The 19,207-nt window shown below is 38.4% G+C and overlaps 1 protein-coding gene across 1 annotated transcript in view; it reads right to left on the reverse strand.

The window, feature by feature from the left end:
• The window catches only part of LYST (lysosomal trafficking regulator), a 187,660-nt gene that overhangs the window by 103,076 nt on the left and 65,377 nt on the right, over nucleotides 1-19,207 (reverse strand). Inside the window, exons 12-16 of the mRNA XM_040624366.1 lie at nucleotides 17,421-17,847; nucleotides 14,335-14,479; nucleotides 13,186-13,359; nucleotides 9,026-9,186; nucleotides 7,544-7,734 (exon numbers count right to left, since the gene is read on the reverse strand). Of these exons, the coding sequence (XP_040480300.1) occupies nucleotides 7,544-7,734; nucleotides 9,026-9,186; nucleotides 13,186-13,359; nucleotides 14,335-14,479; nucleotides 17,421-17,847 (1,098 nt within the window). The remainder of the gene's footprint in view (nucleotides 1-7,543; nucleotides 7,735-9,025; nucleotides 9,187-13,185; nucleotides 13,360-14,334; nucleotides 14,480-17,420; nucleotides 17,848-19,207) is intronic.

The following is a 19,207-nucleotide window of genomic DNA, read 5'->3' on the forward strand; positions in this document are numbered from 1 at the left end:
TCACAGAAGCTGTGGGCCTTGGGCTTTGACCACTTTCAACCACGGTGATTTAAATACAGTTTCATCCAGACATCATCTGGTATGTTTGCATACCAACTAACATGACTACACAGTCTACTGTATATGATTATGCTGGGCAAAACAAAACCTTAAACCTGCAGTAGTTTTCATGAGCAAGCGGACAAAATGTTCATCTGCCGGAGACAAGTCCCACCTGGCATCAGGGCCTTGCCAGACTTTCCGCTCATGATTTCACAATCCCCAAGATACTAAACCAGGTTTAAAAAAAAAATGCTTTCTAGAAAGAGTTTTCACATCAAACCCTTCTAATTTTCATTTGTGATAATTTATGTTAAATTTTATGAATTATGTAATTCTTTTCAAGCAAAATAAAAGGATTAAGGTAATTTTGTGTGTGTGTGTGTGTGTGTGTGTGTGTGTGTTTGTGTGTATGAAAACAAATGGACTAACCAAAAACTAGAGAGTTAAAATTATTATTATTTGAACAAACACCAGTTGTATGAACTCCTTGGTCTCCCTAAAGCATGGATTCTCAGTGTGTGGTCCTGAACCAGCAGCATCAGCATCATCTGGGATTTTTATTTTTTATTTTTTATTATATTATGTTAGTCACCATACAGTACATCCCTGGTTTTTGATGTAAAGTTCGATGATTCATTAGTTGCGTATAACACCCAGTGCACCATGCAATACGTGCCTTCCTTACTACCCATCACCAGCCTATCCCATGCCCCCACCCCCTCCCCCCTGTAGCCCACAGTTTGTTTCTCAGAGTCCATAGTCTCTCATGCTTCATTCCCCCTTCTGATTACCCCCCTTCTTTATCCCTTTCTTCTCCTACTGATCTTCCTAGTTCTTATGTTCCATAGATGAGAGAAACCATATGATAATTGTCTTTCTCTGCTTGACTTATTTCACTTAGCATTATCTCCTCCAGTGCCGTCCATGTTGCAGCAAATGTTGAGAACTCGTTCTTTCTGATAGCTGAGTAATATTCCATTGTATATATGGACCACATCTTCTTAATCCAGTCATCTGTTGAAGGGCATCTCGGCTCCTTCCACGATTTAGCTATTGTGGACAATGCTGCTATGAACATTGGGGTGCATATGGCCCTTCTCTTCACTACGTCTGTATCTTTGGGGTAAATACCCAGTAGTGCAATGGCTGGATCATAGGGTACCTCAATTTTTAACTTTTTAAAGGACCTCCACACTGTTTTCCAGAGTGGCTGTACCAACTTGCATTCCCACCAACAATGTAGGAGGGATCCCCTTTCTCCACATCCTCTCCAACAATTGTTGTTTCTTGCCTTGTCTATTTTTGCCATTCTAACTGGTGTAAGGTGGTATCTGAGTGTGGTTTTGATTTGAATTTCCTTGATGGCTAATGATTTTGAACATTTTTTCATGTGTCTGTTAGCCATTTGTATGTCTTCATTGGAAAAGTGTCTGTTCATATCTTCTGCCCATTTTTTGATTTGTTTATTTGTTTCTCGTGTATTGAGTTTGAGAAGTTCTTTGTAGATCTTGGATACCAGTCCTTTATCTGTAGTGTCATTTGCAAATATATTCTCCCATTCCGTGGGCTGCCTCTTAGTTTTTCTGACTGTTTCCTTGGCTGTGCAGAAACTTTTAATCTTGATGAAGTCCCATAAATTCATTTTATCTTTTGTTTCTCTTGCCTTTGGGGATGTGTCATGAAAAAGGTTGCTTTGGCCGATGTCGTAGAGGTTGCTGCCTATGTTCTCCTCTAGAATTTTGATGGATTCCTGTCTCACATCGAGGTCTTTCATCCATTTGGAGTTTATTTTTGTGTATGGTGTGAGAGAGTGGTCAAGTTTCATTCTTTTGCATGTAGCTGTCCAATTTTCCCAGCACCATTTATTGAAGAGACTGTCTTTTTCCCACCGGATGTTTTTTCCTGCTTTATCAAATATTAGTTGCCCAAAGAGCCGAGGGTCCATTTCTGGGCTCTCTATTCTGTTCCATTGGTCTATGTGTCTGTTTTTGTGCCAGTACCATGCTGTCTTTGTGATCACAGCTTTGTAGTACAGCTCGAAATCCGGCATTGTGATGCCCCCAGCTTTGTTTTTCCTTTTCAACAGTTCCTTGGAGATTCGGGGCCTTTTCTGTTTCCATACAAATTTAAGGACTATTTGTTCCAGTTCTTTGAAAAATGTCCTCGGTATTTTGATCGGGATAGCATTGAAAGTGTAGATTGCTCTGGGTAGCATGGACATTTTAACTATGTTAATTCTTCCAATCCATGAGCATGGAATATCTTTCCATCTTTTTATGTCTTCCTCAATGTCTTTCAAGAGTGATTTATAGTTTCTAGAATATAGGTCCTTTACGTCTCTGGTTAAGTTAATTCCAAGGTAACGTATGGTTTTTGGTGCTATTGTAAATGGGATGGATTCCCTAATTTCTCTTTCTTCGGTCTCGTTATTCGTGTATAGAAATGCAACTGATTTCTGAGCATTGATTTTGTATCCCGCCACGTTACTGAATTGCTCTATAACTTCTAATAGTTTGGGAGTGGCTTCTTTTGGGTTTTCCATATAGAGTATCATGTCATCTGCAAAGAGAGACATTTTGACTTCTTCTTTGCCAATTTGAATACCTTTGATCCCTTTTTGTCGTCTGATTGCTGTTGCAAGGACTTCTAGTACTATGTTGAATAATAGTGGCGAGAGTGGGCATCCTTGTCGAGTTCCTGATCTTAAGGGAAAGGCTTCCAGCTTTTCCCCATTGAGAATAATATTTGCAGTAGGCTTTTCATAGATGGCTTTTATGAGATTGAGAAATGTACCTTCTATTCCTACACTCTGAAGGGTTTTAATCAGGAAAGGATGCTGTATTTTGTCAAATGCTTTTTCGGCATCGATTGAGAGGATCATATGGTTCCTGAGTCTTTTCTTGTTGATATGATGTATCACGCTGATTGATTTGCGAATATTGAACCACGCTTGCATCCCAGGTATGAATCCCACTTGATCGTGATGGATAATCCTTTTAATGTACTGTTGGATTCTATTAGCAAGTATCTTGTTGAGGATTTTGGCGTCCATATTCATTAGGGAAATCGGTCTGTAATTCTCCTTTTTGAGGGGGTCTTTGCCTGGTTTGGGGATCAAGGTAATATTGGCCTCATAGAATGAGTTTGGTAGCTTTCCTTCTGTTTCTGTTTTTTGAAATAGCTTTAGGAGAATAGGTATTATTTCTTCTTTCAACCTCTCGCTTTTCATTCATAATTGTGTTAATTTGGGTCCTTTCTCTATTCTTTTGAATAAGTCTGGCCAGTGGCTTATCGATCTTATTTATTCTTTCAAAGAACCAGCTTCTAGTTCTGTTGATCTGCTCTACTGTACTCCTGGTTTCTAATTCATTGATTTCTGCTCTAATCTTGGTCAACTGCTTCCTCGTGTGTGGATTAGGCCTGTCCTTCTGTTGCTGTTCCAGCTTCTTGAGGTGAGAATATAAAAACTGCATTTTAGATTTTTCTATTCTTTTGAGTGAGGCTTGGATGGCTATGTATTTCCCCCTTAGGACTGCCTTTGCAGTATCCCATAGGTTTTGGACTGTTGTGTTTTCATTCTCATTGGTCTCCATAAATTGTTTAAATTGATTTTTGATTTCCTGGTTTATCGAGTCATTCTTGAGTAGGATGGTTCTTAGCCTCTAAGTGTTTGAATTTCTTCCAAATTTTTCCTTGTGGTTGAGTTCCAATTTCAAAGCGTTGTGGTCTGAGAATATGCAGGGAATAATTTCACTCTTTTGGTATCAGTTGAGACCTGTTTTGTGACCCAGAACATGGTCTATTCTTGAGAATGTTCCATGGGCATTAGAATAGAATGAGTATTCTTTGGTTCTGGGGTGTAGTGTTCTATATGTATCTATGAGGTTCAACTTGTCGAGTATGGCATTCAAAGCTCTTGTTTGTTTGTCGATTTTCTGCTTATGTGCTCTATTTCTGATAGTGGAGTGTTGAGGTCCCCTACTATTAACGTATTTTTATCTATATGTCTCTTCATTCTGGTTAAGAGTTGGCTTGTGTATCTTGCTGCTCCCCTTTGGGGGCATAGATATTTATAATTGTCATATCCACTTGTTGGATACATCTTTAAGAATAATATAGTGCCGTTCTGTATCTTTAACTACAGTCTTTAGTTTAAAATCCAATCTGTCTGATATGAGAATTGCTACCCCAGCTTTCTTTTGAGGTCCATTGGCATGAAAGATGGTATTCCATCCCTTTACTTTCAGTCTGAATGTATCTTTAGGTTCAAAATGAGTCTCTTGTAGACAGCAAATGGATGACTCATGTCTTTTTATCCAATCTGCAGCCCTGTGGCGCTTTATGGGAGCGTTTAGGGCATTTACATTGAGACTGATTATTGAGAGATATGATTTTAATGATGCCATGTTGCCCCTAAAGTCTTTGTTTTTATAGATTGTGACTTTCTGTTCTGTATCACTCTTGGGGGCTTTTTACTTTTATAGAACCCCCCTTATTATCTCCTGTAGGGCTGGTTTCGTGGCTATGAAATTGGTCAATGACTGGCGATTTTGGAAGGTCTTTATGTCTCCATCAATTCTGAATGACAGCCTTGCTGGATAAAGGATCCTTGGCTGCATGTTTTTCTCTGAAAGAGCTTTAAAAATGCCCCCCCAACCCTTTCTCTCATTCCAGGTCTATGTAGACAGGTCTGACGTAATTCTGATAACTTTGCCTTGGTATGTGAGAAATTTCTTTGCCCTGGCCGCTTTCAATACTGTATCCTTGGATCTAATATTTGCGAATTGCACTATGACATGACGTGGCATAGGTTTGTCGTGGTTGAGCTTGGGAGGGGTCCTTTCTGCCTCTTGGACACGAAAGATTGCTTCCTTTGCTAGATTAGGGAAGTTTTCAGCTACAATTTGTTCAAATATCTCTTCTAGACCTCTGTTTTTGTCCACCCCCTTGGGGATGCTGATGATTCTGACATTGGAATGATTCATTGAGTCAGTAATCTCCGGTAAACTACATTCTTGAGATTGGATTTTTTTGAGCCATGTTTCTGTTTTAGCTTTCTCTTCTACTAACCCATCCTCTAATTTGCCGATACGTTCTTCTGCCTCATTCACCCTGGCCGTCAGAGCCTCTAGTTTTGACTGCATTTGATTCATAGAATTTTTAATTTCTGCCAGATTTGCTCTCATTTCCACCCTTAGAGATTCTATATTCTCATTAACATTTTTGTTAATACTTTTTTCAAGTCTACACATCATCTTGACCATTGTTACTCTGAACTCCATTTCTGATAATTTGGTTATATCCATATCCATTAGTTCTGTGGCAGAGGCCACAGGCCCATTGTCTTTTCTTTGCTGGGGGGGACTTCTCCTTCTCGTCATTCTGATGAGGAGAGGTTGCGGGGTTGTCCAGAGCCCAAATTATTGACCAGGACCCAGGCAGTGCGCACTTGTTTTATAGGGATCTTAGGGATGTGGGCTTCTTGATTTTTCAGCCTGCCTTCTGGGGGAGGGGCCTGCCGCACCGGTACTCAGGCAACCCTGTTTGGGTAGAGTCTCCGTGTCCCCTGCAAGGGGGGATGGGGATGGTCACACTGTGATCTAGTATTTCCAGGCTTTTGTTCTCTGGCGGCTTTCCTTGGCGGTTTGCTGTGCCTCTTCTGAGAGTCAGAGCAGCAGTGGCCAAATCCTAGACTGTCTCAGAACAGAGGGATCGCAGACCACTCTCCACTGATGCTCTGGCCACTTTAACTCTGTTTCTGTTGGTGCTGCTCAACCCTGCAGCATCCCAGGATGTGCGCCCCACAGCCGGTGTCCCAGCCCTCACTTCCAGGGCCGGCGCATCTCTGTCCTTTGTGTTTCTAACACCGCCAGCTGCCAGCCGCCCCCGCGCGCTCAGGAGCTCCCGGTCTCAGTCTGGTTCCAGTGAGCACGTCGGAGCTCCGTTTCAGTCTGGTTGCACATTCGCCAGCTCATGGTCTCAGTTTGCTCTCTCGCAGGTGCCGGTCCGCGAGTCCCCCGGCTCCCCAGTGCAGGTGGCTGCCGCTTCCCGGTGCCCAAACGCAGCGGCTCCCTCCCCCTTCCGTTTATCTTCTGATATCTGTGCGCGGTTTCACAGCTCCCCGATTTGTACCTGAATACTCAGCGCTGGAGATGTTCATTTGTAGAGATCCAGATGTATCTTCCTGCGTCTCAGGCTGATTCCGTGGATGTTTAGGCTGGTCTGGTACCTATCCAACTCGACTCAGGGGACCAGCTGAAAAAGGGGTCCCCTACTCCTCTGCCATCTTAACTCCTCCTCATCTGGGATTTGTTAAAAATGCAAGTTCCTAGGGCATACTTCAGACCCTACTGAATCCGAAACTCTGGCCCAGCAACCTGTTTTAACAAGTCCTCTGAGTGATTCTGATGCATGCTCAGGTTTGAGAAACATTTCCCTCAAACATGTTTTCTCAATGGTGAGACATTTGGGATAATTCTTTGCTGCATAATACTGCCCTTGCGCTGTGGAACATTTAGCATCCCTGACCACTGCTCAATCATAGTGGACCGCCATTTTTAAATACTCCCCAGGGAGAAAAAGATCATATGCACAGTATCAAATCATTAGCCAAATTCCATAGGTATCTACCCTACTTTACCACAAATACATATTTAACACCATTTAAGACTTACATGTGTTTTACAAAATAACTGTACTAGAATTTCTCCTTTCCTTTAGTCAAATGTTACAGCTTTAAAACAGTATTTATTTTGATTATGAAATATACATCTCATTAACAACAACAACAAAATACATTTCAAACTAGTAGTCTCCTTCAAGTAAAAACTATCTCTGATCTCTAACTGTACTTCTCATAAGAAGCAAGAGAAGGAGGAACAGAGTCTCATGGCCAGATCTACCAGTTTTTAGTAGATCATCTAAGACCATGAAGGCTCAGCTTTCTAGTTACTATAATGAAAAAAATCCACCATAAGTTCCTAAATTGTATACTAGAATAAAATATCACAATCATGTATAAAAAACAATCTGAGAGTCTCATATAAGCAGAGTTAGCAATATTTTGAAAACTTATTCCTGACTGTTAATGATACTAAAGAATAAATATTCTAAAATCTGAATATATGTAACTAAAACTTAAAAATAAAAGTTAGTATTTATTTATAAATATGGAAATGAAATGTAATGAGCAATATTTTTTAGGCTAACATGTTATATTTTCACTATATCATAAACATTTTTCTTGATGACTAGGAGGTATAAACTAAACTAATACTTAGTATAGAAATACAGTTCTAAGGAAAAGGAGATAAAAATTTGAAACCTGAAAACAAATTCTGAGTATTTCAATTTTAAAGAAAAAAAACATGTTCTTAAGGAGCAAAAATGTTGAGAAAGAAAGAAGAGAAACTTAAGAAATTTAATTCATAGCTAATTACACATTTATTAAACATATATTATCAGTTCCTATAAAGTTAAAACTTAAAAAATGAAAACTTACAATTAAGAGACCAATGTCCACTTCTTTTTTCGTCATAAAAAGTTCTCTGATTTGTTCACATTGCAAAATTTCTTTACTAATGTATTTGGAGTAGTCATTCACGGGCTTGCCATATTTGCATGGCATGATAGATGTATGGTTGGGTCCACAAGCATATAGATAAAAGGCTTCTTGTGAATTAATCTTAGCTCCTGAATAGCAGAAAAATAAAGTTACTTATTTATATCACTTCAACCAGAATTTTTTTTAAGACTTTATTTTTATTTATTTGAGAGACAGCATGACCAAGGGGAGGGGCAGAGGGAGAAGCAGACTCCTCACTGAGGGAGGAGTGGGGAGCCAGAGTGGGGCTCAATCCCAGGACCCCGGGATCATGACCTGAGCTAAAGGCAGATGCTTAATTGACTAAGCCACCCAGGTGGCCCCAACCAGAATTTTTCATAAAGAGGAAGAAATCAAGAATTAATTTTTTCTGTCAAATTCTTTTATCTCTATAAAATTGATAAAGCCTCTGGGAAACTGAGGGCTTCAGAGGGGAGGGGTGGGGGAATGGGATAGGCTGGTGATGGGTAGTAAGGAGGGCACGTATTGCATGGTGCACTGGGTGTTATACACAACTAATGAATCATGGAACTTTACATCAAAAACCAGGGATGTACTGTATGGTGACTAACATAATACAATAAAAAATATTATTATTTTAAAAATAAATAAATAAAATTGATAACAAGCCTCAAATTTCAAATTGGTGTCATGAGCAAATAACCTATACCAACTATGGATGGAAAATGAATGAATACATATAAAGTTAACTGTGAAGCTTGTGATAAAACCATAAAATTTCTATTTGTTCCTCAGAGAACAGTTATTTTGGTTTTGTTCTGCCTTTTTTTTTTCTTTAAGTAAATGGAAACTACACTTCAGTAAATTCCTTTTTAAAGTAAGTGTGGACTGATGTCTCTACTCCTTCCACCCATCTATCTGATATTCAATAAACACTGCCTGAATACTCTTATGTGCCAGGTTTAGTGATACATACATATCACTATATATATATATATGTATATATATATACATATATATATATAATTTTAAAACATATATTTTCCCCCTAAAATTTGATATTTTTATAGAATATCCTAAAATTATAAGTAAGAGAGACAACCACTCTAAGTTTACTTGTCATAATAATGCATTTTCCAGGATTATAAAATAAAGCTGATTTAACATAAGCTTTCTTTTTGGGGGAGCGGGGTTGGGGTATGATGTACACCCCTACATTAAATGTATATATCAACTATAAGAAGCATCTCAATTATAAAAACGTTAAAATATGTTAAAAGTGCATCTTGGCATCTAGATAATATAGTACTTATTAAGTATCAATGAAGGAACAGGGGTTAATATAATCCAGGATAATTTACTAGTTTAATATTTGTTATTTAAAACAAATTAGAAATCCTTTGAAGGAGAAAAATATACCATTGAAGAGGAGTAAATTTCCCAGGTCCCATTTTCCAGCCAATTGCAAAAACTCTTCTTGGGATGATGAACAATGGCCAATCATGCAAAATGTCTTATTGCTATCAGATGACAGACTTGTTCTTCTTGGAAGCACAAAATCCAAAGTAACATCAGGTTTCCTATGTTAAAAACAAAGTTAAATCAATTATTTCAGTGACTCAAGTATTTTACAAGTATGAATGTTTAATAATGGGAAATTCTTGAACAGCTTTCTTGGTTTGGCATCACAGAGCTGGTGACGCGAAGAAAGAGAAGAATGGATTCTGCTGTCCCTTGGTCCATGGTGCTGGCAGTACGCAAATCCCAGAGAGGGGAACGGAACAGAGATGCCTGCTGGTCCTACAGCAGGCTGTGGGAAGTGGGACTGGACATGTGTTGCAAGTTTTCTTTGCCATTTAACTTCTGCACATGTGCCTTCCTGATTTACAGAAACAAACCGACCACCTCCTCCTAATTGACCAAGAAGTCTCCCACTGTGGTAAACTATTCCTAAAATATCATCTTCTATGAAGTCTTCAAAGACTACTCAGAGAAAGAATATCACATCTCTAGGTTTTGTTCTGACTAGCCACTGAAATGCCAGGGCTTCTCTGCATTTTCTGTTTTTTTCAATGCTCAGTCACAGACCTTTTGATTAGTCTCTTGTATTTACAGGAATCCTTACAAAAGACAGAATAGGAAAAGGAAAACTAACATTTTCTCAAAAAGACACACACATGACAAGAGGATTTCATCATCTGGTTGGAAATGCAGAGTGCCAACCTCTACCCCTATTTCAGGAATGTTCTAAGCTCCACAGTAAGATAATGAAAATAACTTATAAAGGTAAAGTTTATAAATAAGATAAAGACTTAGTATACACTGACATGGTTAGCTCTTAATGAGAAATTCTACATTGGTATATCTATTTATTTAAAAACTCTTTCCTAAGGCTTTCTGTTTCACATTTAACATGTAAATTTAACTATTTTAGTAGAAATATTTTATGATAAAGATGTGAGATAACTTTTTTTTTAATTGAGGTTTACTGACATACAACATTAGAGGGAGATATTTTCTGTCACAGGCATCTTTCTTGAACCAAATACATGGCCATGACTGAAACACTACTGCCACCTACTGGCAGCATGACTTAATACAGTTTTTAAGGGTAAAGAACGCTTTGCAAGATGAATTCGACAAATCTTAAGTACTGTGTGCCATATGTTCCTACTAGATTTGTGTGCTCAACATTAAATCGCAATATAAACTATTAATAACTTGTTTTTTAGTGTCATTATGTATTATAAAAATGCTCTCTTGAAATGTACTTTTTATAGAAATTATTCTATTAGTTCAGAGAGTGATAGTACTAAATTTATATCAAAGGAATAATATATTTGTCCTTGATCACCTGCTCATCATTCTACTAACAGATGAAATCATTACTTACTTTGTATCAAATGGCAAAAACATTCCTTCAAAGTAATGTAGAAATATGTGAATTAAGCAACTATGCTAGCTACCTACAATGAACATCTAAACTCTCATTCTGAGTAAGTCTCATAGTTTATGACTCCTATACCTGTCAGGTGGTCTGATTCAGAAAAAGGCTGTGGGGTGGTAAAACTTCAGGTTCTAAAGCATGGGCTATATCTGAGTTTAAGTTTCGCCTGTACCCCATTCTTCTGGCATGACTTTACCCCACTCTGGGTCTCAATTGTCTCATATACAAAATAGAGGAAACAATATACCTACTTGTTGGTGTTGTCAGGAGGACCAAATGAGGTGATCTGTGAAGTGCTGAATACAGTGCCTGGCACATGCTGACAGCTCAAGAAATCAGGTGAGGGGCCAGGAGAAAGGTTCACTATTCATAGCCCTAACCCCAACTCCAACCGATCTAACTCAGGGTTCTGAAAAAAAATTTACTGACTGGCTAAAGACTGAGAACTTCTCAGAAAATATTTTATTCGGAATATGGAAACCTCAACAACATATTTCCGTGGATTTTTAAAACGAATACACAAAACCTGAAGCCTTGATTTTATTTCTAAAGCCTCTTCTTTCCTGTGGCAGACCCTGGGGACTGATTACCCTAGCCTAGGCCACTCACAGGCCCCTTCTCCTCTGCCTTCCCCTAGCAGTGAGGCTGGACAGCTGTAAGCCATCAACTTGACAGCCTCCCTTTCAGAATGACCTGGCACACAGCCTTCCATGGGCCCTTTCGTCTGCCCGGAAGGCCCTGCCCCCCTCCCCTGCTCAGAGCATGCGCCATCTCCCCTTGAGGTCTCAGCTTAAATGACCCTTTTCCAAAGAGGCCTTTGCACTACTGGGTATTTACCCAAAGATATAGACGTAGTGAAGAAAAGGGCCATATGCACCCCAATGTTCACAGCAGCATTGTCCACAATAGCTAAACTGTGGAAGGAACCGAGATGCCCTTCAATAGACGAATGGATAAAGAAGACGTGGTCCATATATACAATGGAATGTTACTCAGTCATCAGAAAGAAAGATTACCCAACATTTGCAGCAACATGGACAGGACTGGAGGAGATTATGCTAAGTGAAATAAGTCAAGCAGAGAAAGACAATTATCATATGGTTTCACTCATTTGTGGAACATAAGGAATAGCAGGGAGATCAGTAGGAGAAGGAAGGGGGGGGTAAACAGAAGGGGGAATGAACCATGAGAGACTGGACTCTGGGAAACAAACTGAGAATTTCAGAGTGGAGGGGGTGGGGGGATGGGCTAGCCTGGTGATGGGTATTAAGGAGGGCACATATTGCATGGAGCACTGGGTGTTATATGCAAACAATGAATCATGGAACACTACATCAAAACTAATGATGTACTGTATGGTGACTAACATAAAAGAATAAAAAATTAAAAAAAACAAAACAAAACAAAGAGGCCTTTCCTGATTCACCTCTTAAGTAGCAAATCAGGTATTTTCTGTCTGGGGATCTATTTTATCTCCACAATATTTGTCATAATTTGTATATATGCTTTAAATTGTGTTTGCTTACTGTCTGCTTCCCAATAGACTGTGAGTCCCAAGAAGGCATAGAACCTGAGTCTTGAGTCTTGTTTACGATTTCCCTCAGGCCCAACTACAGCACATGCCGGATGCACAGTAATTCCTCAATATATATTTAATGAATGAACAAACAAATGAATAAAAATAGGTTCATTTACACTAAGGGCATATGTTATTTCTGTAGTCTAATCTACTCTGAGGGCATTTGAGAGAATTGGGAGATAGTGTTCAGAATGCATCCAGCAAACGGTCTGCAACATAACAGGTATGCAATATTTTACAGTCCATTCAATTACATCTAGATGCTCATCTTGAAATTCAAAACTTGCCTGTCAGGTAGCTTTACCATACCCACTCGTTTCTCTTTCTCATTATTCAACTTAGAATCTGCCTTCCAGCCAGCCAGACCCCATCCCATGTATACCAGTTTCCAATTCCGTATCCCCTTTCATGTTATTTCCCAACTCTTACAAATTCAAGATATATTATAGCTCTCTCAGGGTTAAATTTTACATTAAGATATTCCAGAAAATATTTCTTATCAACTTGACCCACAATTCTCTTGGTGGGTAAACATCACATAGTATTATACCTGAATCCATCACCTGGTACATTTCAAGGACCCTATCTTAATCTATGACCTGACACACTGGCTTATATTTTTCCCTAGTCATTCTAATTTCTTTTGAAACCCTGACTTAATTTAGGTTTTAGCCTTAAAAAAATTTAGGTATTAGCCTGATTAGCCACTTAATTGAAATAATTCCTTGTGGATTCATTTTATAAATGTATAGGCTTGAAGGACCAAATTGTAGGTTCTGTTCCTTGATCTAACATATATTCTACATAAATGTCTAAATGTCCAGATTCCTGAGTGTTCCCTGAAACCCAAATATTAATTTTCAACAGTTACAAATATTAATTTTGTATCAGAGTGATAAGTAGGAAAAAATATCCAACTCTGACCATAGATTCCTGCATTAACATAGAGCACATTTCATCTATAGTTTCCTGTAATCCGTATCAGAAACCATGACAAACTAAACTTAAAATTGTCATTGAAGTTGGTAAGTGTTTACTAAAAACGTTTCAAACCTCTGCCCAGAGATCCATATGGAGATTTTCCCATGGTTATTCTTTTTCCCTTGGGGCTGCTGTAAGTAGGTAAGGACTAAATGCTGCCATTTGCTTGGGATGAAAATATTCTCCTGTGATTCAACCTGTGCCAGTAAAACAGCTTTCGTATCATCATTTGAATCCATGCACATTCTACAACAATAAAAAAAAAAAAGAGAGAGAGAGAAAGTATAGGCTGAAAACATGGAATTTCTGATCTCAGCATTTAATAAATGTATAACAACGATAATTCTAGATATTTAAACGAGATTAAAAAGCAGTTCTATTTTTAAACTAACTTGAAAAGTCAGTAGGTCTTTGTTTTACACCATAAAATCTGCTTATTTTCTTATATTATTACCTTAATTCATGAGCTAAAATAGATGATGCTCATTTGCTGCTGTTAGTAATTTAGGCATTAATTTTCAAAATTCAATTTGCAAAAAAACCCTTTATCGTTACTATTTCTAAAGTCATTGCTCTCTTTTAGAAATTACAATGTAATATTTAGTTCATACAAAAATTAATACATGGTGTACATAAATGTCTAAATGCCAGGATGTACTGGAGGTCTATCCTACTTGGAGGGACTACTGAGAGAATTAAGATATGATGTATATAAAGCACCAAATAACTAACAAAAAGCATATATCCCCTAAATAACATATTTTTGTTTAGTTGTAAGTTTTATAAAAATAGTATATATTATTCATGCTCAATACAAGTAAAAGATTTGTATCTACATTAGTTAACAAAGGAGGTAGGAAAGACAAGATTGCAAGAACTGAAGTTTCTAAGATAATGGCTATTAAATATATAATCTGCTGGGAAAACAGCTGTCTGATAATAACATGTTAGGGTGATTGCAATCTGATAGAATACTTCCACAGATAAGACTTCAGCGAGCTTTGGTCTAAAATCTAATTGAGAATTAACATAATCTACTTTAGAGTTTAGTTACAGATTTTTGGATAGAATAATACATTGCTACAGAGGCAGCATTAATAACTATTAGAATGTATCTTCTTTTTAAATAATATTTTTCTGATTTGCTGTAATGATCTTTATTAGCATATAAATTATTTAAATACATGATCTATTCATGGGGAGGTTGAGGATAATCAATACCGAAAGATAAAAGTGCCATTGTGGGGATCAGCCCACACTTGGATCATCAGAGCTTTGGATCCCAACGAAATCATATGAATACATCCTTCTTCTATGAGCCTTTCACCAGGATTTATGTACTCTGCACCTTCCGGTCTGTTGTTCTCTATGATAAAAAAATGTTAGAATAATAAGTAAAGCAGCTGATAAAAACTGAGTGGAAAAGTGAATTTAAAAGAACAAAAAGCATGGTTGTTCATTTGCAGTAAATTATTTACCCGGATGTCTGAACTTTGACCTGTTCCAAACAATAGTCCCAAAGTTGAGACATTAACTCCAAAAGGGCACCAGGAGTGAAAACAGTAATTGAGTGCATTAAAAGTTATCAAATGTTTCAAAATACATGATAACTGGTGGCTAATTGTGGCAATGAACAAACCCCTTTGATGTCACTGCAGTGACCTATTACAGTACATGCCACAATTCTTTTATTGATTGGATTGGGCCACTCTGACGTTATGGACCCACCACCATTGTCACACAACACTACCAAAATCATCCTATAATTATTACAATAGCATGATTTTTTAAAAATTGATTTTAGGGGCGCCTGGGTGGCTCAGTCATTAAGTGCCTGCCTTTGGCTCAGGTCATAAGCCCAATGTTCTGGGATCTAGCTACATAGGGCTTCCTGCTCAGTGGGAAGCCTGCTTCTCCCTCACCCACTCCCCCTCCTTGTGTTCCCCCTCTCTCTGTCAAATAAATAAATAAATAAAATCTTTTTTAAAAAATTGATTTTAGAAAAATTGTGTTTAAATATATTCATCTTTAAATACAACTGCTAAGTGATTCTGAAACTCTAAAATGTTTTCTAAGGCAAGCTAATGTAATGCCATATGCTTTGGACTATCTGGTTATTCGTCCTGACTTTAAGTGGTTTCTTACCATGCTAATTCTAGTACCATCTAAGTATGTATGATGAACTGAATCCTTGAGCCATCCACGCTGTTACTACTCTGCATGACTTTACGTAAAGCTATGTTAATGAAGATGTACCAAAATACAAAATGCATGTCTGAGGGTTCAGACTTTCAGAGAGGATGAACACTACCAGTTACTAGACTATATATATATATTTGTTGCCATTTTTCAAGAGGTATAAACACTACCAATTTTTCAGAATACTCCTAACAATACTCCCCTAAACAATAGTAGTCTTTAAAAGGAAGAGTTAAATTCATTATTGTGAGGACTACTGCCCAAGATATGAAATGTATAGAGAAGTCATGGCTGATATGATACTAATGTTTCCATATCAAATCTGACTTTGCACAAATAAAAGACTAGAACAAAAACCAGTGTGTATGCAGGTACTGTAAAATAGGAATACAATAAACATTTCTTAATTTAATGCTCACAACAATCTTATGAGGTAAATTTTACTGTCCCCTTTTAGAGGGTGACAGAATTGAGATGTTGAGAGGTTCAATATAACTTGCTCAAGGTCACAAAGTTGGTTTAATAGCAAAGGATATGTTATCACTATAGTATTTTCTTCATCGCTCCCTTCAAAATTTTGGTATATACACTATTTTTTAAATGCTCTTTTTAAATGTTTATGCAGAGTCGTCTTTCTTAAAATATGTTTTCTAATATATTTTTATAATAAAGATTTAAAAAATTTCCCAATGCTAACTTTTCTCAGGTCATTGTGTCTACTTATTTCATTTTATAAGAGCCTGTTTACATTGTGATTGCCACTACTTAAATATGAGAAAGCAATCTGCACTGTTTATTGTGTAGGGGTGACATTTAAGCTCTGGAACTGAATATAGGTGGGTTTAAATCCCTTTCCATCACTCACCAGCTATATAAGTTGGTCATGCTGTTTAATTTCATCTCCAAATATGGACAGCATGAGCACTTACCTCACTGAACTGTAGTGAGGATTAAAAACGTCTGTAGAGAGAGCTGAGCAAAGTGACGTCCATGCAGGGGGCACTCAATGCACACGAGACAGCATCATCACTGACAGGGTCACGTGTATGTCGCTTCCGAGCCTTCAATTCTTAGATGGCAAAATTCAATTCACAAAAGCTACCTAATTTTTTAAAAAGTTTGGTTGCCTAGGCTAACCCACAAAAGTACAGAAGTATGAGGTGCCAGTAACACAGAAAAATCTCTGGAGAAGTGGATTCAGAGCTCCAGCTGTGGTTATCAGGTGACATTTCCCACTCTTCAGTAAGGACTTTCCCTTCTATCTGTGAGTCAGCGGCAGAGGACCTGCCCTGAAGGCCTAGTGTTCCGAAGCAGACGCCAGTGGGGTATATAAGTTCTGTGCAGTAAAGAGCTCTGGAGGCCAGGACCCCGTATAAGCATAAACCCTTAACCATCTGTCTCCTCTAGTCATTTCATGCATCCTGTGGCCCCTAACAATTAGCCCTGAATTACTTCTCACCACCATAAACTGCTTTTTAGCAAACAGGTTCTTCCTGCCCTAGGCATATGAGGAATGAGACACGGTTTTGCGGAAGTATTAAAGGGATTCCATCAGTTATAGAAAGCACTGGAATGGGAATGATTCTAGCTCTGGAGAAAGGCTGGTGCATCCAGACACTCTGTGACAGGAACTAGGAGAAGGGTGCCAACGTAAGATGCGGCACAAGGACAGCTGAACTACAAGAGGGAAAGGAGATGAAGTGGGAATCACAGAGGCCGGGGCGTAGGGAGCAGGAGGATGGAAAAGTGGCTCTAGGGTTACATCCTTTCCTTCTCTAACATCAGGAGCCACCCTAATCCAATAACGGGATCAGGAAAGAGGAAGGAAACGGGGCTGGTGACCCCCAGGGCAGTTGAATATGTGGTGGTCCTGCCACCGCAGCACCCCTGCCCCCCAGCGCCAAGGCAAAAATATACAAGAAAATGAAGTTTTCAAGGCTATGTGACAACCGAGGCTTTGGTGAGTCGGGGCCTGCCATCACCAAGGCACTTGGGGTGAAGAACAAGCTCAGGGCACGCGAGCACGTCACCGTATTCTTCCAGCTCAACCAAAACTGCCATCTGAAAAGGCTTAGTGTACCAGGTAACAGATAACAGGAACATCATACCTGTTCTATCCAAACTACTGTCCCGTAAAATCAAGGATTTGTTTCTTTTCTTGGTCTTCTTTCCTTTCTCCATGGTTCTCTCGGCTTCATGGGTGCACTCCACGTTAAACCACAGTGAGACGCTGAAGCCTTCCGACAGGTGGGGCCAGCAATTCTGGCCCAGCAAGGCCAAGTGGACTGGGGCTACATGCCAAGAGGAGAGCAGCTGCTGAGGGAAACTTGCGCTGTCAGACTCTTTTCTACTCCGGGAACTCCGCGCTCTTCTTAATAATCCCAGGGCCTTACTGTTTAGAATCCCAGGACACTTTTGTGATGAAACGCCATTGCTTAAATTTGGAGTATGCAGGAGAGGGAAGGTTAGGTACTGGGAAGGACTCATCGTAATGTCACTTTCAATAATTTTCAGAATACCCAGAAGAAGAACTTCCTAGAGAAAAAGAAAAATAAGTAAAGTGTTAAGATCATGTATATAATATGCACAAGGTACATAATAATTTTGAAATTCAGGTTATAAATGAAAGTACATACCCACACACATATCAGCATTCCTAGTAAAATACCTTCCTATCTACCATACCATTAAAATGTTCATAAGATGAAATAGAGATTTTATTCTTAAAATACATATTCTCTTGCAGTTAATTTTAGATTTAGGTGCTTTTTGGTATAAGCCTAAAAGTTATGAGTTGATTTTAAGTATTAGATATTAACTACAATAATTATATCTGGAATAATTTCTACCAAAGAAAGATGTTTATTTCCAAGTAGGCTATAGTTGCTTCTCTCAATTATTTTTAAGTGAAGGATAGAAGCAGAAATCTTACAAATTCTCCAGATTTCTGAATGATATTTATAATATGACTGACTTCATAAATTGAGTGGCTCAATTACTTTCCAACTTATTTTACATGACTTTTCCCTAATCAAATAAATTTTCTTTTATCTATTTTTGGTAAACCAAAATAAGGGTTTTTAGGTATTATTCATAAATTACAAATTTTGGGTTAAATTGAAATGCAGAGCATTGTCCACAATAACTAAACTGTGGAAGGAGCCGAGATGCCCTTCAACAGACGAATGGATAAAGAAGATGTGGTCCATATATACAGTGGAATATTACTCAGCCATCAGACAGAAAGATTACCCAACATTTACAGCAACATGGACGGGACTGGAGGAGATTATGCTAAGTGAAATAAGTCAAGCAGAGAAAGACAATTATCATATGGTTTCACTCATTTGTGGAACATAAGGAATAGCAGGAAGATCAGCAGGAGAAGGAAGGGAAAAATGAAGGGGGGGTAAACAGAAGGGGGAATGAACCATGAGAGACTATGGACTCTGGGAAACAAACTGAAGGTTTCAGAGTGGAGGGGGTGGGGGGATGGGCTAGCCCAGTGATGGGTATTAAGGAGGGCAGGTACTGCATGGAGCACTGGGTTAGTTATATGCAAACAATGAATCATGGAACACTACATCAAAACTAATGATGTACTGTATGGTGACTAACATAACAGAATAAAAACAATTGAAATGCAGAATTGTAGAAAAGATATGAGAGGCAGAGAGCATTTAATGAAAGAGAAAAGTAATGACTAAGGAGACGAGTAGAGAAGAGAAACTTAGTCCAATACACCACCTAATGTACACCCTACGCACAAAATAACTAATGTTCATGATGATAATGAGAACTGCACTCAGGGAAAGTAAAAAAACATTCCAGAAATACAGTCAGTTATCAAGTGCTACAGTGGTGTTTGTTAACTGTATGTTCCACAGAGCCCCTC

This window comes from Ursus maritimus, unplaced genomic scaffold, assembly GCF_017311325.1.
Source record: "Ursus maritimus isolate PB19 unplaced genomic scaffold, ASM1731132v1 scaffold_7, whole genome shotgun sequence".
NCBI classification, from domain to species: domain Eukaryota; kingdom Metazoa; phylum Chordata; class Mammalia; order Carnivora; family Ursidae; genus Ursus; species Ursus maritimus.